The sequence below is a fragment of the Colobus angolensis genome, unplaced genomic scaffold (genome assembly GCF_000951035.1).
Source record: "Colobus angolensis palliatus isolate OR3802 unplaced genomic scaffold, Cang.pa_1.0 Scaffold227, whole genome shotgun sequence".
NCBI lineage: Eukaryota > Metazoa > Chordata > Mammalia > Primates > Cercopithecidae > Colobus > Colobus angolensis.
The window spans coordinates 1,218,409-1,245,590 of NW_012115455.1; the positions used below are offsets into that span (position 1 = coordinate 1,218,409).

Here is a 27,182-nt window from a genome sequence, read left to right on the forward strand (position 1 = left end):
TTTTGGTTTTGATTTTGGTTTGGCGTAAACTGTAAAAGTGTGTGTGTGTGCCCTTTTTACCTGTTCTTTGTTTTGTGGTGTGCGTGTGGTGTGAGAGTGGTGTTTTGTCTCGAGGAAACATGGGTCGGGCACAAAGTAAGCCCACCCCACTAGGAGCTATGTTGAAAAATTTCAGGCCGGGCGTGGTGGCTCAAGCCTGTAATCCCAGCACTTTGAGAGGCCGAGGCGGGCGGATCATGAGGTCAGGAGATGGAGACCATCCTGGCTAACACGGTGAAACCCCGTCTCTACTAAAAAAAATCAAAAAAACTAGCTGGGCGAGGTGGCGGGCGCCTGTAGTCCCAGCTACCCTGGAGGCTGAGGCAGGAGAATGGCGTAAACCCGGGAGGCGGAGCTTGCAGTGAGCTGAGATCTGGCCATTGCACTCCAGCCTGGGTGGCAGAGCGAGACTCTGTCTCAAAAAAAAAAAAGAAAAAAAGAAAAAGAAAAATTTCAAAAAGGGATTTAAGGGAGACTATGGAGTCACCATGACACCAGGAAAACTTACAACTTTGTGTGAGATAGACTGGCCAGCATTACAGATGGGTTGGCCATCAGAAGGAAGCCTGGACAGGTTGCTTGTCTCAAAGGTATGGCACAGGGTAACCTGTAAGCCAGGGTACCCGGATCAGTTCCCATATATAGACTGTTTGTTACAGTTGGTTTTGGACCCCCACAGTGGTTATGAGGACAGGCAGCAGCAGTACTAGTAGCAAAGGGACAGTTAGTTAAGGAAGGTCCTCGCTCCACCCGCCGAGGGAAGTTAGCACCAAAAGTCCTGTCTGACCCAACACCAGAAGAATCATGGCAGGAATTGGTACCAGCAATATCCCCTCCTTATCAGGAGGAATGGCTCCCCACCCCTGAACCTACAGCAACTCCACCTCTACCAGATGACCACACCCCTAGACCACCCAGAGTAGACAAGAGAGGAAGTGAAGCCACGGGAGAAGCTCCTCCCTTAGAAGCTCACTTATGGCCCAAGACTGGAATCCAAATGCCCCTGAAAGAGCAGCTATATACTGGAGTAGATGAGGATGGACATATGGTGGAAAGGCGTGCCTTTGTGTATCAACCTTTCACCTCTGCTGATCGCCTCAATTGGAAAAATAATACTCCATCTTACACTGAAAAGCCTCAAGCTTTAATTGACTTGCTCCAAACTATTATACAGGCTCATAATCCTACTTGGACTGATTGCCACCAGCTGCTCATGTGCCTCTTTAATACAAACGAAAGGCTAAGGTTGCTCCAGGCGGCAACTAAGTGGCTAGAGGAGCACGTCCCAGCCGATTACCAAAATCCCCAAGAATATATAAGAATTCAACTGCCGGGAGTATACCCCCAATGGGACCTGAACGAGGGACCAGACATGGAGAGGCTAAGACGGTACCGTGAGGTATTAATAGAAGGTCTAAAGAAAGGGGTTCAAAAGATTAAAAATGTAAATAAAGTCTCTGAGGTCATCAACGAAAAAGAGGAGAGTCCAGCGCAATTCTATGAAAGACTGTGTGAGGCATATCGTATGTACACTCCTTTTGATCCAGATAGCCCTGAAAATCTGCGCATGACTAACATGGCCTTAGTTAGTCAAAGCACAGAAGATATCAGGAGAAAATTGTAGAAACAGGCTGGGTTTGTAGGTATTAATACCTCACAGTTACTGGAAATAGCCAGTCAAGTGTTTCTGAATAGAGATGCAACAAGTCACAGAGAAAGTCGTAAGGAAGGTGAATGCCAGGCTAGGCGAAATGCTGACTTACTGGCCATGGCCATTAAGGGATTCCCCTGAAAGGAGAGGGGAAGGGGGGTTCAGGGAAGAATACCCAGTCTAATTGCCCATGCTTGCAATGTAACCAATGCGCCCATTGAAAGGAAATAGAGCATTGGAAAGATAAGTGTCCCCAACTGAAGAAAAAGCAAGGTGGTTCAGAGCAAAAGACCTCAGATAAAGACGAGGGAGCTTTGTTCAATCTGGTTGAAGGGTTATTGGACTGAAGGGGACCGGGCTCAAGTGCCCCCAAGGAGTCCACAATCAGGATTACAATTGGGGGCAAGAACATTAAGTTTTTGGTCAATACTGGTGCTGAACACTCAGTAGTGACCACCCTGGTCGCTCCCTTATCCAAGAAAACCATTGATATAAATGGAGCAACAGGAGTTTCCACCAAGCAGGTTTTCTGTCTACCACGAACCTGCTCAGTGGGGGGACATGAGATAGTTCACCAGTTCTTGTACATGCCTGGCTGTCCCTTGCCCTTGCTGGGAAGAGACTTGCTTTAGCAAGTTGAGAGCCACCATCTCCTTTACAAAACAGGGCTCTTTACAGCTAAAGTTACTAGGAACAGGAGTTATCATGGCCCTTACCGTCCTCCGGGAAGAAGAATGGAGAGTTTTTCTAACCGAGCCAGGCCAAGAGATAAAACCAGCTCTAGCTAAGTGATGGCCCCAAGTATGGGCAGAGGATAATCCACCGGGACTGGCGGTCAACCAAGCCCCCGTACTCATAGAAGTTAAGCCTGGGGCACAGCCAATTAGACAAAAGCAGTATCCAGTTCCCAGAGAAGCTCTTGAAGGAATCCAGGTTCATCTCAGGTGCTTGAAAGCCTGTGGAATTATAGTTCGTTGCCAGTCTCCATGGAACACCCCTCTCCTGCCTGTCCCTAAGCCAGGGATCAAGGATTACCGACCAGTACAGGACTTGCGCTTGGTCAACCAAGCTACAGTGACCCTGCACCCAACAGTTCCTAACCCTTACACATTGTTAGGGCTGCTGCCAGCAAAGGACAGCTGGTTTACATGTCTGGACTTAAAAGATGCCTTCTTTAGCATCAGGATAGCTCCTGAGAGCCAGAAGCTGTTTGTCTTTCAGTGGAAAGATCCGGAATCAGGTGTAACTACTTAGTAAACTTGGACCCGGCTTCCCCAAGGTTTCAAAAACTCCCCCACTATCTTCAGGGAGGCCCTGGCTCGAGACCTGCAAAAGTTTCCTGCTAAAGACCTAGGCTGTGTCTTGCTCCCGTACGTGGACGACCTTCTGCTGGGACACTCCACGGCAGTCGGGTGCACAAAAGGGACTGATGCCCTGCTTCGGCACCTGGAGGACTGTGGGTATAAGGTGTCCAAGAAGAAAGCTCAGATCTGCAGACAGCAGGTACGCTACCTGGGATTCAGTATTCGGAAAGGAGAGTGCAGCCTGGGGTCAGAAAAAAAGCAGGTCATCTGCCACATACCGGAACCTAAACCATAAGGCAAGTAAGGGAATTCCTAGGAGCTGTGGGGTTTTGCAGATTATGGATTCCAAACTTTGCAGTACTAGCCAAACCTTTGTATGGGGTTACAAAGGGGGGTGATCGGGAGCCTTTTGAATGGGGGCCTCTACAACAGCAAGCCTTTTGTAAATTAAAGGAAAAACTTATGTTGGCCCCAGCCCTAGGACTACCAGATTTGACAAAGCCCTTTACACTCTATGTGTCAGAAAGATAAAAAAACGGCAGTTGGAGTTTTAACCCAGACTGTGGGGCCCTGGCCAAGGCCAGTGGCCTATCTCTCAAAACAACTAGACAAAGGCTGGCTCCCAGGTCTAAGGGACCTAGCAGCAACAGCCCGGTTAGCAGAAGAAGCAGATAAACTAACCCTTAGGCAAAACCTGAATATAAAGGCCCCCCATGCTGTAGTAACTTTAATGATTACCAAAGGACATCATTGGTTAACAAATGCTAGATTAAACAAGTACCAAAGCCTGCTATGTGAAAATCCCCACATAATTACTGAAGTTTGCAACAACCTAAACCCCGCCACCTTGCTCCCGGTATCAGAGAGCCCCGTTGAACATAACTGTGTAAAGGGTTTGGACTCAGTTTATTCTAGCAGGCCCAAACTCTGAGACCATCCTTAAACATCAGTAGACTGTGAGTGGTACGTGGTAGGGAGCAGCTTCTCCAGCCCCTGCAAAGTGACTCTGAAGACGACGACAAGCCCTGCTCCAGTCACACCTGGAAGCTGACTGGCCCACGCAAGGCTGAAGCATGAGGAAACTCATTGCAGGGCTCATTTACCTTAAAATTTGGACTTTTACAGTAAGGACTTCAACTGACCTTCCTCAGACTGAGGACTGTTCCCAGTGTATACATCAAGTCACTGACTTAGGACAAAAGGTTGCTACGGTTCTATTATTTTATGGTTATTATAAGTTTACTGGAACTCTAAAAAGAATTTGTTTGTATAATGTTATTCCATACAAGGTATGTAGCCCAGGAAATGACCAACCTAATGTGTGTTATGACCCATCTGAGCCTCCCATGACCACAGTTTTTAGAATAAGATTAAGGATTGAGGACTGGTGGGACTCATGAATGATACGAGTAAAGTGTTAGCAAAAACAGAAGAAAAAGAGGTTCTCAAACAAGTCACCTTAAATGCCTGTGCTGTCATTAATAGTAGTAAGTTAGGAATAAGGTGTGGTTCTCTTAATTAGAAAAGAGGCTATATGGCAGAAAATAAGTACATCTGTCATAAATCAGGACTATGTGGAAATAAATGTAAATACTGGTCTTGTGTCATTTAGGCCACTTGGATTAAAAAAAAAAAATGAAAAGGATCTAGTCCACCTTCAGAAAGGGAAAAAAACGGGCTTTCCTGTACTAGGGAATGTAAGGGACAATGTAACTGTCCTAAGGGACAATGTAACTCCTTAGAGCTAGTAATAACCAATCCCCTTGATCCTCTCTGGGAAAAAGAGGAGCGTGTGACCTTAGGAATCGACAGGGCTGGACTGGATCCTCGAGTAAATATCTTGGTTCAAGGAGAAGTTTACAAATGCTCTCCTGAGCCAGTGTTTCAAACTTTCTATGATGAACTAAATGTGCCAGTACCAGAAATTCCAGGAAAAACAAGGAATTTGCTTTTGCAATTAGCCGAGTATGTAGCCCAGTCTCTCAATGTCACTTCATGTTATGTATGTGGATGAACTGTAATAGGAGACCAATGGCCATGGGAAGCCCGAGAATTAGTACCTACAGACCCAGTTCCTGACGAATTCCTGGCTCAAAAGAACCACCCTGATAATTTCTGGGTCCTAAAAGCCTCAATTATTGGACAATATTGCATAGCTAGAGAAGGAAAATAATTCACTCATCCCGTAGGACGACTTAGTTGTCTGAGATAGAAACTGTATAATGGTACCACAAAAACAGTCACTTGGTGGAGTTCAAATCACACAGAGAGAAATCCATTTAGTAAACTCCCAAAGTTGCAAACCGTGTGAATCCACCTGGAGTCCCACTGGGACTGGATAGCCCCCACTGGATTATACTGGATATGTGGGCATAGAGCTTATGCCAAATTACCTGACTAGTGGGCAGGTAGTTGTGTTATTGGTACTATTAAACCATCTTTCTTCTTACTGCCCATAAAAACAGGTGAACTCCTGGGCTTCCTTGTCTATGCTTCCCGCAAAAAGAGAAGCATAGCTATAGGAAACTGAAAAAATGATAAATGGCCCCCTGAGAGAATCATATAATATTATGGTCCTGCTACTTGGGCACAAGATGGTTCGTGGGGATACTGGACCCCCATTTACATGATCAACCAAATCATACGGTTTACAAGTTGTTTTAAAAATAATCACTAATAAAACCGGCAGAGCCTTGACTATTCTGGCCCGGCAAGAAACTCAGATGAGAAATGCTATCTATCAAAATAGATTAGCTCTTGACTACTTGCTAGCAGTTGAAAGAGAGGTCTGTAGGAAATTTAACCTTACTAATTGCTGCCTACACATAGATATCAAGGGCAAGTAGTTGAAGACATAGTTAGAGATATGACAAAACTGGCCTATGCGCTCGTGCAAGTGTGGCATGGATTTGATCCTGGGGCCATGTTTGGAAAATGGTTCCCAGAACTAGGAGGATTTAAAACTCTTATAATAAGAGTTATAATAGTAATAGAAACCTGCTTACTGCTCCCTTGTTTGCTACCTGTACTTGTTCATAGGATAAAAAACTTCATCACTACCTTAGTTCACCAAAATGCTTCAGCACAAGCATACTATATGAATCACTATCGATCTGCCTTGCAAGAAGACATGGGTAGCAAAAATGAAAGTGAGAACTCCCACTACTGAGTGAGAGTCTCAAGTGGGGCAGGGAATAAGGTAGGAGACCACCCCTCATACTGTCTTATGCCCAATTTCTGCCTCCAAAGAAAGAAAAAGTAAAAACTAAATGGCAGAAATAAAATCCACAAGCAGACAACCCAGTGTCACACCCTGGGCCTGGTAGTTAAAGATCAACGCCTGACCTAATCGGTTATGTTATCTATAGATTACAGACATTGTATAGAAAAGCACTGCGAAAATCCCTATCTTATTTTGTTCCAATCTAACTACCAGTGCATGCAGCTCCCAGTCACATACCCCCTGCTAGCTCAATCGATCACAACCCTCTCACGCACACCCCCTTAGAGTTGTGAGCCCTTAAAAGGGACAGGAATTGCTCACTTGAGGAGCTCGGCTCTTGAGACAGGAGTCTAGCCGATGCCCCGGCCGAATAAACCCCTTCCTTCTTTAACTCAGTGTCTGAGAAGTTTTGTCTGCAGCTCGTCCTGCTACATATCTTTGGCTCCCCACAGATCTCCTCTTTTGGTTTCTGGGCCAGGTGCACGAATGGCTTTGCAGGGAAGAGTGCCAGTCCCTTTCAGGCTGTTCAAGTCAGGGTCATTGAGGATGGAGAAGAATGAGTCAGATACAAGTTCCAGTTTATCTTTATGGGTTTCATTTTCTCCTGCAGGTTCTAGTTTGCCCTTGCTCATCTCTACTTCAAATCCAGCTTTTCTTCCCAGTTGCCAGCTCTGCTAACCTATGATGACTTTAGCTCCATACCAGATGTGAAGGCAACTGTAAAGCTCCCACAACTGTGCAAGGTCTAAAACTGAAAATAAATCCATTATTCCATATTACCATAGTAGTTCTGCTTCTCTAAGTGATAGGGATTCCAATAAATCTTTCCTATTCAGAATACATACTTGGTTACAAATATTCTTTTGTGCATGCCTTTCTTTTTTAAAATTTATGATATTTTCAAATGAAATAGTACTAATGTACTAAGCCTAAGTATGTTATTTTATTCTCCCTTATTTTGGGGATAAGGACTTGGAATATGCTCTTTCACACAATTCCTCTCAAAACTGGTAAGCTGAGGAATTGGGTGTCTGCTCCATAACCAGAGAATGCAGAAAAACTAACAATTAATTTGAACTTCAGTGTAATAATGAGTTAAAAACTACCTGAGTGAATTAGCTGTTTCTTTGAAATATGTCTTAATGTGACACTTGGAAAGTTATATCACTCATGATGAAATCTAAATATTAAAATGTTGATAACAGGCTGGGCATGGTGGGGAAAAAAGCAGTATGTTCTAAAGAATCAAATTGATCTTTACTAAATTTAAGCAAATAAATGGTGGTAATAAAAATTGTCCAGTTGTTCTTCATACACTATATGAAAATTTTGGCCAGGCGCGGTGGCTCAAGCCTGTAATCCCAGCACTTTGGGAGGCCAAGACGGGCGGATCACGAGGTCAGGAGATCGAGACCATCCTGGCTAACATGGTGAAACCCCGTCTCTACTAAAAAATACAAAAAGCTAGCCGGGCGAGGTGGCGGGCACCTGTAGTCCCAGCTACTCGGGAGGCTGAGGCAGGAGAATGGCATAAACCCGGGAGGCAGAGCTTGCAGTGAGCTGAGATCCAGCCACTGCACTCCAGCCTGGGTGATAGAGTGAGACTCCGTCTCAAAAAAAAAAAAAAAGAAAAGAAAATTTTGACTTTTGACTTTGCTGCTTATTTTTTACAAGGGTAATTAAATGCTTTTGAAATAATATGCATTTGTCTGATAAAATTATTCGTTGGGCATTCACAAGTAGAACAACATAAAAATATTTATTTGCTATCATTCTTTCCTATCACAAATATTCATGTTCTCTCTCTGTCACAATTTCCAAATATTAATTGCTGAATATTCCAGCCAGCAGACACTGAAGTAGATTAAAGTTGATTCTATGGTGAAATTAAAGAATCAACAATGATGTGGTAAATCTAGGCTGGGAAAACAGACAAACAGGATTTTTCTAGGAAAAATTCCAGTTCACTTAATTTTCTTCTTTTTTAATAACTCTGAAATAATATCATTTTATTTTAACTATTTTCAGCAATCTTCTTTTTCCTTTCCTCTCACCAAACTAGTCAAATGTTAGTCTACATACTCATCTCTTCCTCATTATTTGTTCCATTTCTTAACCTTTCCCAATCAGGCTGTTGTTTTCACCAATCTACTGAAACCGCTTTTCTCCAAGGTCACTAATAATTTCCTTATTTTGAATTCAGTGACCTTTTATCAGTTTTCACAATTCCTGTATGGAACTAAAAAACAATGTTCATTCTCCTTGAAAACTCTTCTCTACCATGGTTTCTATTACAAGATGCTACTCTGATCTTTCCTAATGAATCCACCTGTTTCCTGCTGTTCCTGTTTCTTTCACCTCCTCTGAAATGTGAACATTCAGCAAAGTCCTGTCCTTGGTTTGTGCTCTCTTCTCATCTCATGCCATAATTCCTTTCTCCTAGTGAGCTCATTCTTTTCCACAGTTTGAAGTAGCACCTATACATGAATGACCGCCATATCTACTCTCCATCCACCATCTTTCCCAAACTCTAGTCACACGTTTCCAACTAGCAACTGCAAATCTCCCCTTGGGTGGCCTGTTTCGCACTTGAATTTCAACAGGTCATCCACTCATATGTGAACAAATATTTATTTAGAAACTTACCAATTTATAATTATATTCTGTGTAATAAGAAGTGAAAGGGGTAGATGATAAGTTGCTACTCATCACTTTGTTGAATTTTGAAATAATACTACTATTCTACAGTAGAGTTCTACAAAGTATGTTTAACTTTTGATGGGTCCATTAATAAATGAGGAGGAAAGTTAAAAAAATAAACTGTAAAAATATTGACCTTGCCTCAAAATCTGTTCATTAGGTTCAGAAATCTTTCTTATATGACTTGAAGCAGTTGCGAAGAGGCAATTATTAAAGCTTAAGAAAATATTTTGAAAAAATACATAATGCTATTATATGCAACATGCCATCTATCTTTTTATCATATGCTTTTACATAGAATAATGACTCATCATTAATCATATGAAATAAAAAGTTCTATACATTTTTACTAAAACATACACAAATTAATGTCCACCATTCCAACTTCAAATATTTGAAGAAAATGTATGACATCAAGTGGTGGTTCTTTGTGAAGGTGTGGATGTAGAATTCGGTCATGATTACCTCAATCACTGGGAGATAGTCAACTATTTTTTCTTACAACTGCTTTTGGAGAAATCCATGTTTTGACAATCCAAGGTTTCAAATTTCTTTTTTTTTCTTCCCCAAAATCTCTTCTCTTATATGAGTTGTTGCACAAGATAGAATCTCATTTTTTTGTGCTAATAGCTCCTTTTGCAGCATTCTTCACATATTTTAAGAATATAATATTTATGCACTGTATCGCTAGTTTTATACTTTAACCAAAAAGTACAATTATAAGACTTTCCTACCCAACCACATTATGAAATGAAAAAAGAAATCAATTCAATCTCTGTAAATGAATAATTTTCAAAAAGTAATTAGACATTGATTTACAGTAAATCCACTTGGACATGTAGACATAATTTTGACAAGATCGTATTAGATGCTTTGAGTTTTCATGAAACCTAGAGTGACTGACTTTGGAAAGTATACACATGGTGTGTGTCTGGTGGGACCTGTCCCAAGCAGTCCCTGACATTTGGGCAGCATAAGGATCCCCTGGGATGTGTATTTTACTTCTAGAGTTCAACTCTTGGGTAGAGTCAGATTAACTCCTAAGTGAGACATGCACTCCTCTCTTAAGCTCCCCATACAGAGCCTAATCATAGCCACACAATTTCTAATTGGATGTAAACACACACTAACAAAACTCATTCTTCAACTTTAACTTAAAAATCTAATAAAAAATCCTAATCTGATCTGATGGGCAATCTGTAAATGTTTAGTCGCATTTTTTTCACAATATTTTTTACTTGCCTTTCAACATCCTCTTTTCCAAAAAAAAAAAAAAAAAATTCGCATGAATTCAAAGTTGGGCATAAAATTTTCCTTACTTTGGATCTTGTCACACTTCCATTTTGCTCACTTTAAAACTCACCAAGTGTTTGTCTTGTTACCTGGCAAATTGTCTCATCACCACCACCAACCCTGATTGTCCCCTCAACATTGTTTAGAAAGTTTAAATTTAACATCTTTATTCTTTTTTTTAATTATTTTTTATTTTTTGTAGACACAGGGTCTTGCTTTGTTCCCCAAGCTAGTCTCAAATGCCTAGCCTCCAATGATCGTCCCCCTTGGGCCTCCCAAAGTACTGGGATTACAGACATGAGCCATTGTGCCAGGCCTACCTTTACTCTTAAGTTTTAAGTAGAAATTCACTGAAAATACGTCACCCCAACTACTGCATCTTTTGAGAAGTTAAAACTATTTACCTGAATCACATGACCAATTGTTTTTTCTGAAAGTGTGAGATCAGATTTCATCATTTTTAGTAATGAATTTCCAATAACACTTTGTATTAGAGTTCTCTTAGAGGGACAGAAGTAGTAGGATATATGTATATATACATATGGGGAGTTTATTAAGTATTAACTTACATGATCACAAGGTTCCACAGTAATCTTTCTGTAAGCTGAGAAGCAAGGAGAGCCAGTCCAAGTCCCAAAACTGAAGAACTTAAAGTTCGATGTTCGAAGGCAGGAAGCATCCAACATGGTAGAAACATGGACTGGGAGGCTAAGCCTATGTCTCTTTTTCACGTTTTTCTACCTGCTTTATATTTGCTGGAAGCTGATTAGATCATGCCCATCAAATTTAGGGTGGATTTGCCTTCCCTAACCCACTGATTCAAGTGTTAATCTCTTTTGGCAACACCCGCACAGACACTACCCAGGATAAATACTTTATATACCTCAATCCAATCAAGTTGACAGTATTAACCATCACACACTTCTAGAAGCTTTCTTTCATGATACTCTTCTTTTCTTTTCTTTTTTCTTTTTTCTTTTTTTTTTTTTTTTTGACAGAGTCTCTCTGTCGCCCAGGCTGGAGTGCAGTGGCGAGATCTCGGCTCACTGCAAGCTCCGCCTCCCGGGTTCATGCCATTCTCCTGCCTCAGCCTCCCGAGTAGCTGGGACTACAGGCGCCCATCACCACGGCCCAGCAATTTTTTTGTATTTTTAGTAGAAACGGGGTTTCACCGTGTTACCCAGGATGGTCTCGATCTCCTGACCTTGTGATCCGCCCGCCTCAGCCTCCCAAAGTGCTGTGATTACAGGCATGAGCCACCGCGCCTGGCCTACTCTTCATTTTAAGTTACTCATATTCAGTTTGTGAGAATGATGAGAGGCAAAGAAAGTTTTATGATCTACTCAAATCACACAGGCAATAGCCAATAAAACATATCTCACCCTTACAGCTAAAAAAGCTTTAAAATCCCTTCAAAAAGCAATTCATCTTATCTTCTTTTCATTAGATTGCAATAAAATGATTTTCTTAAATTGAGATTAAGGCACATGTTCTGCATTCTAACTAATAGTATATGCCGAGCTCTTATAACTTTGATTTTCTCCTCTGATAAACTCAAGTTCTCCACTTGACAACAGACCACCAGAATTATCCTTAGTATTTCTATAGACCACCTATTGCTATAGACCAATTAATTAAGAAGTTTTTTCATGGTTTTCCAAGTTCATCAGAAAAGAAGTATTACAATGACTTGTAAATCAGTTTCAGAGCTGCATTCAGAGTGGGTAATTAGTGAATATCATCAAGTAGGCAGAATAGCATAGGGCTTCAGATGAGGGGCCCCGGAATCAGACAAACCTGGGGGATGCTTTGCTAGCTCTGTGACCTTGCTAGGTCTCTGAGCCTCTCATCTTAAAAACAGAGCTAATAAGGGTACTGGCTTCACTGAGTTGTCAGAAAAATGAAATAATACATGTAAAGTTCTTACCGGTGTGCCTGACTCAATGAATTATAGTTCTTAATATTATTATCCACTAAAGCTGACAATTTGTATGAGAAATTAAAGTAAGATGATTGATCATATGTTTAATAAATTAAGTAATTGTATATGCTTGTGTTCCTTCTAAATCAAATTTGATATAACACACTGAAGAGAACGGTCTCCAATATCATACAACTACTATTAAATATATATTTACTCATAATTTTAACAGAAAAATATGCTACACTTATAATGAAACAACTGGCTGAAAGGTGATGGTGAAACAGACAACATTTTCTCATGTAGTAAATGTTACCTAAGATGAATATTCTCTGGTGTTTGAAAGGTGAAATTTTATTGTCTTGACTCATTTTTGGAAATCCCCCAAGCAGAAAGGGTTGGCTCGACCCTAACTCTAGGATAGGTCTCATTTCCAAAAAGGACTAAACCAAAGGGACAGAAATCAAAGACTAGAGTCTAAAACCAGAGTTTACAAGTTATAGCAGTACTGCCTTCCTGGTTAATTTAGATTTACAGAATCATAGAAACCACCATTTAATTATGTTGGTCTATAGCCACATAACATGGAAGAGAATCAGTCATAAAAATTCAGTATGTAACACAGGCCAGCATAAGAAAGTACAGACAAATATTATTTTTCAGTGTGCCCTCGATTAATTCATTTGATTTTTTTTTAAAAAAGAACTAAATATTAAAAGAACATGGTGCTACTATCCTCCCTACACCCAGCCTGCCCACCAATGCCAACTGTCATCTCACTCTCGACTATGGGTTATGAATGAGGACACATTTGCCTACTTAGACATCATCCCCTCTTAAATGACAATTGTATTTAAAACTCATATTAACAGGATTTTTATGTAGTATTGACAATTTCTATTCAATAACTATATACAGAGGATGTGTAAATAACACAGTGTTTAGGAGTGGGTTCTGAAGTCCGAACAACCGGAGTTCTAATCACAGCCCTGCCATTTCTAGCTCTTCAGTCCTGATCAATGTACCTATGTTTCTGGATCTTAGAGATACCCCCTCCAATTAGATAAAATGAATCTAATAGTAGTTATTACTATGTTAAAATGTTATTGTAAAGATAAATTAAATAAAATAATGTAGGTAAAGCCCTGGGCATCTTGCCTGACATATTCAATGCATAAATAAGTGTTGTCTTTACTATCACTAAAGTCAAATCTTAGCGGCTGAGCACAGTGGCTCAGACGTGTAATCCCAGCACTTTGGAAGGTCGAGGAGGGTGGATCACTTTAGCTCAAGAGTTTGTGACCAGCCTGGGCAACATGGTGAAAACCCGTCTCTACCAAAAATACAAAAGTTATCCGGGCCTGGTGGCGCATGTCTGTGGTCCCAGCTACTTGAGCGGCTGAAGCAGGAAGATCGCTTGAGCCTGGGAGGCAGAGATTGCAGTGAGCTAAGATCATGCCATCACACCACAGCCTGGGTGACAGAGTGAGAGTCTGTCTTAAAAAAAAAAAAAAAAAATAGTTATGCTAACGAATGGGCAATACAGCAACAAAAAACCTAGCGTCACTGAATACTTTAAATATACAGTCTTTGAATTTGTTATGATATTTTTAAGCTTAAATTTGAATTTTTTGCCTGATGGTCTAGCAATCTGCAAGACTTCAAACAAACTAATAAACCAACATGCAAGACCTGGGCTAGAAGCAAATCCCCTTGCTTAAAATTCTTCTCTGCAGCCCAAGTGCAAAAAGTCAGCTTTGTCTTTCATATTAATCAAAACAGTTATCATAAATGAACTGCCTCGTCTCTCTAAATGTACTTTTGTTTAACCTTGGTCTGGATTGAAGAAAGTAATTAAAGACTGGGTTTAAAAGGCCTCCTAGTGGGCTGCAAAGTAGATCTGAAAGGAAACAGATGGTCAGATAGTTAACCAACAGCTTCTCTCTTAATCTGTTTACTTTTATCAGTAAGAAATGAAATACAAAATTTAACCTTGATAATTCCATTAAAGCAGGAAATGTTTTCGTAAATGATACATGGTTAATTGCATAATACATATTTCATAAAAGATTTTAAAGATTAACTACAGAGAACATTCAATCTGATTGATATTTGAGGTTTTATTTATTTTTTCCCTAGGCTAACCCTGGTGGAGGGTTTATTGATCAAAACCCTTCCTCAACAAAGTAACTAGTCTTTGTGCTAGAAATAAGTCCATTTTATCTTTCTCTTCTACCAAATAATGAATTTTTTTTTTTTTTTTTTTTTTTAGACGGTGTCTTGCTCCATCACCCAGGTTGGAGTGCAATGGCACGATCTCGGCTCACTGCAACCTCTGCCTTCCAGGTTCACGCAATTCTCCTGCCTCAGTCTCCCAAGTAACTAGAACTACAGGTGCCCGCCACCACGCCCGACTATTATTATTATTATTACTTTTTTTTGTATTTTTAGTAGAGACAGGGTTTCACTATATTGGCCAGGCTGCTCTTGAACTCCTGACCTCGTGATCCACCTGGATCGGCCTCCCAAAGTGCTGGGATTACAGGTGTGAGCCACTGCACCTGGCCCAGATAATGAATCTTTTACTAAACTTTCCCAATATATTCTTCGCTACAACCATTCAACATTTAAGCATCTTTTTAAATGCCCAAGAATCACCATCACTGATCACTGATCAGCCTCTTTTTGGGCCAAATTCTTCCAATGTTTCTGTGAAATTTAGGAAATCAGCCATCAAATACTAAGCATCAATTTGAAAGCACTGATCTTGAGTCTCTGCATTTGCCATGTGAAAGCTGCCATTTTCCACTGTTAGAGACCTCCAAAAAGCACGTCCCAGTCATTTGGTGAACAGTTTCTAATTTTAGTCTTCTAAGTGAACATTTTCTATGAACACCTTTAAACAACATTCAAACAAACTTTGGAAGATATGACAAAAATCTTTGCATACACAAAATCAATGTTTACTGTAAAAATACAGAGAAAGAGCAGCAAACCATTCTGCACCTAAAATACAATTATTTGAGAATCACATAATGCAGAACTGTGTCTTGCTCTTCTATGTTATCCAGATGAAGAAAATACTGTGACTAGTGACTAACGATTACACAATCAAGAATGTTGTTTTATCTGTTGTTATAAATTGTACAGAGTACAACCATAGAGGAAAATTATGTATATTTAATTTATGGACAATCCAAGCTACAACTAACTTCTGTTTTATCAGTTATATAAAATATATCATTTTTTTAAAGTTACTTCACAATAAAAACCCTAAGAAATCTATTTCCCACAATCTTAAAATTCCTAAACCAAGGCACAAATAGAATGCATAGATGCCATGAAATGGAGATCATTATGGGTCGTAGGGAAATAAGTATGGGGAAAAACTGCCAAACTAGTTAAAATTCTCCAAGCTATCATCACTCTAGCAATTCTCATCCTAGGCCAATGTTGATTTTTGTTTAAAAAAGTTATTGCAATCTATTAAGTTATATAGGCTCTGGGATTCCTGTTTTCCATTAAATGTAAATTTACAAGGCATTACAATTTCAAGAAACAAAACGTGGCATATACCTGTGTGTCACAGTGAGTTAAAACATGCATAAACAATTCTGAACAGGCAGAAATTATTTCATATAGACAGACAACTTGGAAGCTGCGTTCTTGTTAAATGGTTCCCATCAAACTAAACAGTATTAAGGCCTGAATTTTATACCTTGACCTATACCAGACCAGTTTAGGCTTTCCAACTGTGTAGGTCTTCTCTATCTTCTTGGCCTTGGGTGAACAGTCACTTACCCTTCTTACTGACATTCCCTTTTAGACATAATATCCCTCCTACACACTAGCCACCCATTTCTCTATTCCCCTATATGTACATGCCTGGGCAACTCTTCTTCCACTTACAGGACTTACTTCCTCCCCTACCTCTTACCTCATGTTCAAATTTATCTCCTCATGCCTACTAGTTGCCATAAATCACTGGGAGGATGCATTTCTTTGTGGTTAAGTATATATTCTTTGGATTCAAACATCTTGCTTGAATTCAAGCTCTATGGCTTACTAACTGTGTAACCTTGAGAAAGTTATTTACTCTTTGAACCTGTATACTGTATTTCCTTCTCTGAAAAACAGAGATAATCATAGTGTTTAATTCAAAGGATTATTTTTTTAAAAAATGAGATAGTATCTGACATACTTAAGGGTTTCTACTGACTATCATTATTATGGTTACCATCAAGAAGTCCATTACTTTGGTCTGAGCAAAGATTTTTTCGGCAAAACCTGAAAAACAGGCAATGAAAGTAAAAATAGACAAATGGAGCTACATTAAGCTAAAAAGCTTCTGCAAAGCAAAGGAAAAAATCAATAAAGTGAGGAGAAACCTAAAAATGGGAGGAAATATTTTCAAACTATCCATCTGACAAGAGATTAATATGTGGAATATATAAGGGAGTCAGTAGCAAAAAAGAAACCCACAAACAAATAATCCAATTTTTCAAAATGGCAAATGATTTCAATAAACATTTCACAAAAGAAGACATACAAATTGCAAACAGGTATAAGAAAAACTGTTCAGCATCACTAACCATCAGGGAAATGCAAATCAAAACCATAATGAGATAACATCTCACTCCAATTAAAATGGCTATTACCAAAAAGATAACAAATGCTGGTAAGGGCGCTGAGAAAGCGGAATACTAGTATACTTTTGGTGGGAATGTAAATTAGTACAGCTGCTATGGAAAACAGCACAAAGATTTCTCAAAAAAGCAAAAATAGAACTACCACATGATCTAGAGCTGCCATGGAAAACAGCATAGAGGTTCCTCAAAAAACAAAAATAGAACTACCACATGATTTAGCAATCTCACTTTTGGGTATATATCCAAAAGACAGGATATCAGTATATCAAAGAAACATCTGCACTCCCATGTTTATTAAAGAACTATTCAAAATAACTATGATATGAGGCTAAATGTCCATCAATGGATGAATGAATAAAGGAAATGTGATGTATATATATATATATATTATATATATACACACACATACATATACACACACAAAATAAAATATTATTCAGCCATAAAAAAATGACATTCTGTTATTTGTGACAACATGGATGAGCCTGGAGGACATTATTTTAAGTGAACTAAGACATAACACAGAAAGACAAAAGACACATCACACGTTCTCACCCAGGTGGGAGCTAAAAAAGTCAATTCCATGAAGATATTGAGTAGAATGGTGGTTACCAGAGGCTGAGAAGGGTAGGGGGAAAGAGGGATGAAGAGAGGTTGGTTAATGAGTACAAAACTACAGTTAGATAGAAGGAATAAGATCCACTGCTCAATTGCACAATAGGGTGACTATAGTTACCAATATAATTTACTGTATAGCTAGAAAAAAACAGCTAGAATATTTGGAATGTTCCCAACACAAATAAATGATAAATGTTTGCAGTAATGAATATCCTAATTACCCTAATTTGATCATCACACATTGTGTGCATGTATCAAAATATCATATGCTCCCCGTAAATATGCGCAATTATGATATATCAATAAAAATTAAAAATGGAATCCATTGCAAAGACCAACATACTTGTTTTCATTTCTAAACCTTTAAGAAGCAAGTGCTACTCTTCACTATGAGGCCAGTTTTTTTTTTTTGAGACGGAGTCTCGCTCTGTCGCCCAGGGTGGAGTGCAATGCCCGGATCTCAGCTCACTGCAAGCTCCGCCTCCCGGGTTCACGCCATTCTCCTGCCTCAGCCTCCCTCCCGAGTAGCTGGGACTACAGGCGCCCACCACCTCGCCCGGCTAGTTTTTTTTTTTTTTTTATTTTTTTTTTTAGTAGAGACGGGGTTTCACCGTGTTAGCCAGGATGGTCTCGATCTCCTGACCTCGTGATCCGCCCGTCTCGGCCTCCCAAAGTGCTGGGATTACAGGCTTGAGCCACCGCGCCCGGCCTAAACATTTTTTTTTTTAATAAGGCTATGAGGTACAAAGACTCTTGGGACATAGACAAAATAAGTTAACATTGTCTTGCCAATTATCACAGATCCAGATCCCCCACTCTGCCCAGTATAACCAGTATAACATCTATTATTGTTATATTTTTAAATGACAATCAGTAGGAAGATTAAGAAACAGTCATTATATATTTATAAATTGCTACTACCAATCCAAAGCAAAGAAGCTTTTAACTGTTCTTCAGACAACTAAACTTAGTCACTTCAGATTGAAGTATCTCACTATGCACAATTGTAGGGTTCCATCAGGATATTTGCTCAAAACTTTCTAACTTATGTATTAAAACAAACAGGGCATCAGTCTTAAAGGAAAACTTTAGTACAGCAAACTGAAAAGTGCCTTTCTGAAGTAAATAATCACCACTCCATTCATGTTACAAAGAAGTACTCACTTTACACTGTTTTGGTGTTATTTAAAAGTGTTGTAGTATTATAATAAAGCAAGGATTTATTTTGGTATTATGAAGTAGAATTTTGATAACAGGTTCATATGAACTGTAATTACTACAGTAGATAAATTTCTAATTACCCATGATTAAAAAACTGAAATAAAATACAAATACCATAAACATCTGCCATTTGCATGGTCTTCAACAATAGAGTCCAACAAAGATGGGAACAATAGACACTGGAGACTACAGAGGAGGGAGGGAGGAAGGCAAAGGTTATAAAATTACCTATTGGGTACTACGCTCACTACCAGGGTGAGAAGTTCAATGGTACCCCAAACCCTGCACGGTATACCCGTGTATCAAACCTGCACATGTACCCTTGGAATCTAAAATAAAAGTTGAAATCTAAAAAAACAAAAAAATGGAATCCAATAAAGGAAATAATAGAAGACAGCAGCCATTTCTAAGACTCTTGGAAACTTAAGACTTAACAAAGAGAGGTGCAGTTATTCTTACTTGAATAGAAATTCTGAAAGTAGTTTCTTCTTGAATCTACTTTTGAAGGAGGGGTAGAGGAAGGAGAAAGCAAAGGATAAATAACAGTATTGAAACTGTATGACTCCCAAAGCAAAACTAACTGCCTGATCTGTTCAGTCTCATTAGGGGTTTAACTAAAGGCATTAAGCTGGACTTTACAATTATTTGATTGAGTTGAGACTCTGAGCAACTCAAATTTTACTTTGAAGTATTAGACAATATGTATGGAAAATAATAAAGCAAGAGGCTCATAAAATGAGGTCCAAAGGCAATATAAAAGTTGTCCTTTTTTTCAACCTAAACCTGTTCAAAAAATGTAAGTTTAAATTTTCTGATATTCCAAAATTGCATAAACACATCCACACACGGTGGACAGAGAAGACAAAGTTCAAATATCAAGGTTCCTGAGATTTGACATAATCTCCAGTTCTATTCCACATCCTGTAAGGTGTAAATAAACAAGCCAAAAAATAAAAACACACAACAACCTGGATTAGCTCTTCTCTGCAGCTCAAGAAGAAGCAAGGGGTTCCTATATCCTACACCCTGAGCCCACACATCTGTTCTCGCCACTGTCTGCCTTTCTCTTGAGTTGTGAAAAGCAGAAGTACTTTCATTTATCATGAATATGCACTCGTCTTGCACCCCAGTTTATCATATTCTCCCGACAGCTGCTGCAAATTTATTATTCTAAATTAAGAGTAAGTGAATCCATGAAGGAGAAAGTCCTATCATTTGAAGCAGCAGCCACTCAGCCTGGAACTACACAAGAAGCAACTGAGTTCTCAATATATTTGAAGCACTGAGGGAACTTTAAAAGTAAAATATTTTGAAAAAATAGAAAAAGTCAAAATAAGGGACAATATGGGTGGGGAAGACTGAATCTCTTGTCATATTAAGATAAAAAAAATTTACGTCATTGTTCCCAACTTCCCCTCCCAGTTTGTCTAGTTCTAACAGGCCTTTAAGCTCAAGTTAACCACTCTCTCTTCTACACACTCTCAAAATAACTCTATTACCAGGGTCTCACTCACCCAGAATAATCACAATGCCTCAGTAGGCCTCCACTCAAACCCCACCAGTTACAGCACGTGTACCCCCATCCTTTACAGAAGTGCACTCCTCCTTGTCTCAGTACTTAGGGTGTATTCATCGAATGTCTCACTCTTGAAACTCACCAGTGTGTGATTTTACTTGACTTCACGTAACCCTAAAGACCGTATAGCACCAACTCCCATCTCCCAAAACTTGGTAGCTTTCGTTTTCCTTCAAAGGAGAAATGTGCCCCCCAATGTCACGAAGCAAACAAAGCTGAACTCCATGGGAAAAAAAAAAAAAAAAATGAAATCGATGCAACAAAGGGAAAAAGGGGAAGAAGAGGGGTGGGGTGGGGGATGCATGAGTCTTCCGAAGGAGAAACTGCCAGAGGAACTTCTGCATTTTAATGGTTCTGGGGCAGCAGAGGACTGGTGTGTAGGAAAACAACAAAGGTGGACTCCCCACTCTCCTTACCGCCGTAGAGCCAGAAGAAGATGCAATATATACACGGATCACCATCCTGGGAACAGCGGCTGCGGTTGTTTGAATCCTGAAAAGGGCTGTGGAGCAGCTGCAGCAATGGCTGGAATCCAGCTAGGGGCTGAAACAGCGGTTGGCAGAGAAGGGTGGGGGAAGGTGGAAGGGGAACTCGCCAGAGCCCCGCCTCCGCCTTCAGCAGCTTCCACCGGGCTCTCTAAGCGCTGCAGTTCCAGCCCAAAACCCGGAAGGAACAGGCTGTTTGCATCAATTCTATTTTTTTTTTTTAATAGGGAATCTCGAATAGCACCGCGAGATCTGTTGAAACATTGATTTTTGACGATTCCTTCCCTGAGAAGAGGGCGAGGAGAAGAAGAAAGAAAAAGGAGAAATGAATTGAATTAGATTAGCATGAAAGACCTTTTCACGCGGAGACTAAAAGTGCTGCGCATAACTTCCTGCTCAGAAATGTATGCAAATAAGAAGACAGATCCTGAAAGAGCAAGCTGTATGTTGAAAACTCATGTTCTCAAAGCCTTGCGCATTTTGAGATTCCTATTATGTAGTGATTTTTCTGATCTTGGCTCGTTGTAGGAATTAGGCACTAAAGTACTGAGCAATGCCACCGAGTTTTGAAGGAAAGTTTCAGGTTTCCTTAAGCTCAGAAATGGCAGGATTGGTTTTCTTTTTGAATTTTGTGTTTTGTTAATTAGGGAACCCTGCTTCCGTGGGAATTTGCAGGAGGCCTGATTGGCAAGTTTAAGAATGAAGGAAAAAATTACAAAGAAAAAATTGAAAATATTGTGTAAAACGATGGATAATTTTAGTTTTGTTTTGCTTTTTAACTGACTGAAGTAAGGTATTTGGGAGAACATATTGCAGATGTTGAAATGGTGAAGAGAGAGAGTAGATGGTTATTTGTAGCTCTAAGGAAATGAGCAAACAGTTGATAATGTCCAGAGACAGACCATATACTTCAAAGTGTAGTTTTAGGTTCCCAGATCATGTTAAATGAACAGAAAAAAAGGAATTTGCAAGATGAATGAGAATGGAGAGAAGGAGTGAGTCGCTTGTCCTACTTCTTTACCTTTGTTGTTTTTCCACTGTCTCCAGTCTAGTGGTTTACCATCTTTGTCTAGGCTCAGTAATTACAATAAATTTGGAACTGTTCCCTACCCACAGGTTTTCACTTCTCTAATCTGTCTTAAATACTAATTCCAAATTAATCTCTTTACATGTTGTCCGTAAAACAATCTCAAGAGATAGGTGCTATTACATTAATTTTACAGATGAAGAAACTGAAACTCAGAAAAATAATTTTCCTAAAATCATATAGTTAGTAAATTCCAGAGTCAGGACTAGAATCAGGTCCAACCAACTCCAGAGGCCACCTTCTTTATTATTAACATTGTTTTAATTATACTTTAAATTCTAGGGTACATGTGCACAACGTGCAGGTTTGTTACATAGGTATACATGTGCCATATTGGTTTGCTGCACCCATCAACTCCTCATTTACATTAGGTATTTCCCCTAATGCTATCACTACCCCAGCCCCTCACCCCACGACTGGCCCCAGCATGTGATGTTCCCTTTCCTATGTCCATGGGTTCTCATTGTTCAACACCCACCTATGAGTGAGAATGTGAAGTGTTCGGTTTTCTGTCCTTGTGATAGTTTGCTTAGAATGATGGTTTCCAGCTTCATCCATGTCACTGCAAAGGACATGAACTCATCCTTTTTTATGGCTGCATAGTATTCCATGGTGTATATGTGCCACCTTTTCTTAATCCAGTCTGTCACTGGGACATTTGAGTTGGTTCCAAGTCTTGCTATTGTGAATAGTGCTATAATAAACATACATGTTCATTTGTCTTCATTGTAGAAAGATTTATAATCCTTTGGGTATATGCCCAGTAATGGGATTGCTGGGTCAAATGATATTTCTAGTTCTAGATCATTGAGGGATTGCCACACTGTCTTCCACAATGGTTGAACTAATTTACACTCCCACCAACAGTGTAAAAGCATTCCTATTTCTCCAAACCCTCTCCAGTATCTGTTGTTTCCTGACTTTTTAATGATTGTCATTCTAACTAGCATGAGATGGTATCTCATTGTGGTTTTGATTTGCATTTCTCTCATGACCAGTGATGAAGAGCATTTTTTCTTGTGTCTGTTGGCTGCATAAATGTCTTCTTTTGAGAAGTGTCTGTTCATATCCTTTGCCCACTTTTTGATGGGGTGTTTTTTTTTCTTGTAAATTTGTTTAAGTTCTTTGTAGATTCTGTATATTAGCCATTTGTCAGATGGATAGATTGCAAAAGTTTTCTCCCATTCTGTAGGTTGCCTGTTCACTCTGATGGTAGTTTCTTTTGCTGTGCAGAAGATCTTTAGTTTAATTAGATCTCATTTGTCTATTTTGGCTTCTGTTGCCATTGCTTCTGGTGTTTTAGTCATGAAATCTTTGCCCATGCCTGTGTCCTGAATGGTATTGTCTAGGTCTTCTTCTAGGGTTTTTATGGTGTTAAGTCTTTCATTTAAATTTTTAATCCATCTTGAGTCAATTTTTGTATATGGCGTAAGGAAGGGATCCAGTTTCAGCTTTCTACATATTGCTAGCCAGTTTTCCCAGCACCATTTATTAAATAGGGAATCCTTTCCCCATTGCTTGTTTTTGTCAGGTTTGTCAAAGATCAGATGGTTGTAGATGTGTGGTATTACTTCTGAGGGCTCTGTTCTGTTCCATTGGTCTATATCTCTGCTTTGGTACCAGTACCATGCTGTTTTGGTTACTGTAGCTTTGTAGTATAGCTTGAAGTCAGGTAGCGTGATGCCTCCAGCTTTGTTCTTTTGGCTTAGGATTGTCTTGGCAATGCAGGCTCTTTTTTTGGTTCCATATAACTTTAAAGTGTTTTTTTCCAATTCTGTGAAGAAAGTCAATGGTAGCTTAATGGGGATAGCATTGAATCTATAAATTACTTTGAGCAGTATGGTCATTTTCACGATATTTATTCTTCCTACCATGAGCATGGAATGTTCTTCCATTTGTTTGTGTCCTCTTTTATATTTCATTGAGCAGTGGTTTGTAGCTCTCCTTGAAGAGGCCCTTCATGTGCCTTGTAAGTTGAATTCCTAGGTATTTTATTCTCTTTGTAGTAATTGTGAATGGGAGTTCACTCATGATTTGGCTCTCTGTCTGTTATTGGTGTATAGAAATGCTTGTGATTTTCGCACATTGATTTTATACCCTGAGACTTTGCTAAAGTTGCTTATCAGCTTAAGGAGATTTTGGGCTGAGACAATGGGGTTTCCTAAGTAAACAATCATGTCATCTGCAAACAGGGACCATTTGACTTCCTCTTTTCCTAATCGAATATCTTTTATTTCTTTCTCTTACCCGACTTCCCTTGCCAGAACTTCCAACAGTATGTTGAATAGGAGTGGTGAGAGAGGGCATCCTTGTCTTGTGCCGGTTTTCAAGGGAATGCTCCCAGTTATTGCCCATTTAGTATGATATTGACTGTGGGTTTGTCATAAATAACTCTCATTATTTTGAGATGTATTCCATCAATACCTAGTTTATTGAGAGTTTTTAGCATGAGGGGCTGTTAAATTTTGTCAAAGTCCTTTTCTACATCTATTGAGATAATCGTGTGGTTTTTGTCATTGGTTATGTTTATGGGATGGATTACATTAATTGATTTGCATATATTGAACCAGCCTTGCATCCCAGGGATGAAGCCAACTTGACCGTGATGGATAAGCTTTTTGATGTGCCACTGGATTAGGTTTGCCAGTATCATTGGAGATATTGACCTAAAATTTTCTTTTTGTTGTTGTCGTTGTGTCTCTGCCAGGCTTTGATATCAGGATGCTGCTAACCTCCAGAGGCCACCTTCTTACCTATTACTGTTAACTCACTGCCTGGAAGAAGGAAAGTACTTAAAAAAAAGTTAGCTATTTTTTCATCCTAAAACACAACTTTCTTATATCACTGAAGACAATGTAGGCAGAAATACTTAAATTAGTTCTCCATTGACCATCAAACTAAACTTAAATTATGTTGCTAAACAGTTTTCACCATAATCTAGGCCCACAATATTCATACAATCTTACTTATTGCTCTCTCAAACTAACTTCCCTATGTATGCAATCATTGTTGCCTACCCGCTGCAATCATCATGCTTATGGTCACTCTCATGCCTTTGCTCTTCCTGTTTCTTTCTTCTCCTTCTCCCCACATTCTCATAACCTTTTCTGCCCTCTCCACTTATCCAACTCTTGCCTTTTCTAGACACAACTCAAAATTTTTATACAAATAATCAGGCAAAAGTAAGTCAGCATGATCTTGTCACCCTCCTCATTGCCAACATCAAGGCTACTGTTATTGCGCTTTTCGACCTATTCAACAGGAGACTCTTTCTTCTGTTTTTTTTTATTATTATTATTTTGCAAAATGAACATAATTTGTCTTATACTATCATAGTACGACCTCCCTTTCCCTTCTCAAGTGGACATTGCTATGCTCTCACCCGTCACTCGGAACTAAGAGTCTCCAGGTGAGTAATTTTCATTCGCCACACCAAAAGTGGCTGAATTTTCTTGATCAGCAAATGCCCCCTCAGCAGAAGCACTCTTTATCATCACTGAGCTCTTTGGAGTTGTAATTCACCCTCTTTTCTTGCCCTGATAATTCCTCACTTTCCTCTTGAGGTCTTTGATATTTTTCATGTATTATAAAATACCTTCCAACATTTTAAATTCCCTTTATCAAGAGAGTTGTTCCAGATCACCTAGTCCCCGCCATTTCCAGAAGCAGAAATTTTGCCTACTTTTAAACTTTTGAAAAAGTTAAAATATTATTTACCTACAAAACACTACAAAATTACAATGTAGAAATGTTTAATGAACTATCTGAAAAACATTATCATGTCAACATCATTGAATATTAAGTTTACTATTTGTAAAAATTTCATTTCATTTGAAAACAATTTGGAGTTTACCTTTTTATCTCACATAAGCAGAATTTCTGTTTCTGCAGAGAAGTCACTGTCAAGCATATATTAATGAATTGTTTGTGGCTGACAATTTTTAAATTTTAAAACAAAGTTATATAAATCTTAGAATATGATTGTTTAATATTTTTATTTAAGTAGGATTATAGGTACATTTGCATTTTTATGTTTGATACACTGTGAAGTGGTGTGTATTAGTCTGTTTTCACACTGCCATAAAGAAATACCAAAGACTGGGTAATTTATAAAGGAAAGAGGTTTGATTGACTCACAGTTCTGCATAGCAGGGGAGGCCTCAGGAAACTTATAATCATGGTGGAAGGCAAAGGGGAAGCAAGCTTGGACCTTCTCACATGGCAGCAGGAGAGAGAAGAGGGAGGAGCAAGGGGAGAAGAGCTCCTTATAAAACCATGAGATCAGCCGGGCACGGTGGCTCATGCCGGTAATCCCAGCACTTAGGGAGGCTGAGATGGGCAGATCATGAGGTTGGGAGATCGAGACCATCTTGGCCAACAAGGTGAAACCCCGTCTCTACTAACAGTACAAAAATTAGCCCGGCGTGGTGGTGGCCGCCTGTAATCCCAGCTACCCAGAAAGTTGAGGTGGGAGAATTGCTTGAAACTGGGAGGCAGAGGTTGCAGTGAGCAGAGAGCGCGCCACTGAACTCCATCCTGGTGACAGAGGTAGACTCAAAAAAAAAAAAAAAACCATGAAATCTCATGAGAACTCTTTCACTATCACTAGACCAGTATGGGGGAAACCACCCCCATGATCCAGTCATCTCCCACCTGGTCTCTCCCTAGACGTGTGGGGGTGTGGGGATTATGGGGATTACAATTCAAGATGAAATTTGGATGGGGACACAAAGCATAACCAAATCTTCGTGTTTCCAAAATAAGAATGCCTGGAGTATTGGTGGTCTTCAAAGAGCCTTGATTTTTGGAAGAACCACCAACATCACTCAATGATGCCCTGGTGCCCACCTTCCTGCCTGCTCTGGCAGATGGGAGATCAGTAATATAACATTTTTTCTCTATTAACACACATTAACACAAAAATATGTGAATCACATACAAAATTACCACACATTGGAGGATATACTGTTTTTTTCTCTTCAAGTGCCAGCAGAAGGGGAGTATCGGCAGAGGAGATAGGGTAGGTTAAGTAACAGAGTGTTATGCTTAAGAATTCTTCGGCTGTCTCAGTCACCTGCTATGTAGTGATGGGCATCAGCAGGAAGCAACTTTTACTCCTTACCAGAGGGAGTCCTGGAAGTACTGTGTTTAGAGGTCTGATCTCACCCCATATGGTACGTTCATAATTAGAGTCACTAGAGGGCGCCACTTACCTATAGAAAATAAATGTGCACGGCTTTGAAAAGCCAGACTTAGAGATGTAACTTTTATTAGCTCTTTACAGAATTCCAGCGGAGGGATAGAATGTCATTTCATTCGTTATTCCTGAGCAGTAACTGTAAATGGTCTCAAGGAACAATAAGGCTGTACTCAAGAGCAACAGCTATTTCCAAAACCTTTTGATAGTTTGAGTAA

At 39.5% G+C, this 27,182-nt stretch overlaps 2 protein-coding genes across 4 annotated transcripts in view; one reads left to right on the forward strand and one right to left on the reverse strand.

Moving 5' to 3' along the window:
* The window catches only part of SH3BGRL (SH3 domain binding glutamate-rich protein like), a 129,724-nt gene extending 108,624 nt beyond the window's left edge, over window positions 1–21,100 (reverse strand). The window contains exon 1 of one of the 2 annotated variants that reach the window (XM_011944124.1): window positions 20,612–21,100. In XM_011944124.1, the coding sequence (XP_011799514.1) occupies window positions 20,612–20,656 (45 nt within the window). In that variant the 5' untranslated portion in view covers window positions 20,657–21,100. The remainder of the gene's footprint in view (window positions 1–20,611) is intronic. The other variant, XM_011944123.1, reaches the window with a different exon arrangement.
* HMGN5 (high mobility group nucleosome binding domain 5) overlaps window positions 20,917–27,182 on the forward strand; it is an 86,739-nt gene continuing 80,473 nt past the window's right edge. Inside the window, exons 1-2 of one of the 2 annotated variants that reach the window (XM_011944120.1) lie at window positions 20,946–21,122; window positions 25,104–25,176. The gene's annotated coding sequence lies outside the window, so the exon portion shown is untranslated. Of the gene's footprint in view, window positions 21,123–25,103; window positions 25,177–27,182 lie in introns of both variants that reach the window. The other variant, XM_011944119.1, reaches the window with a different exon arrangement.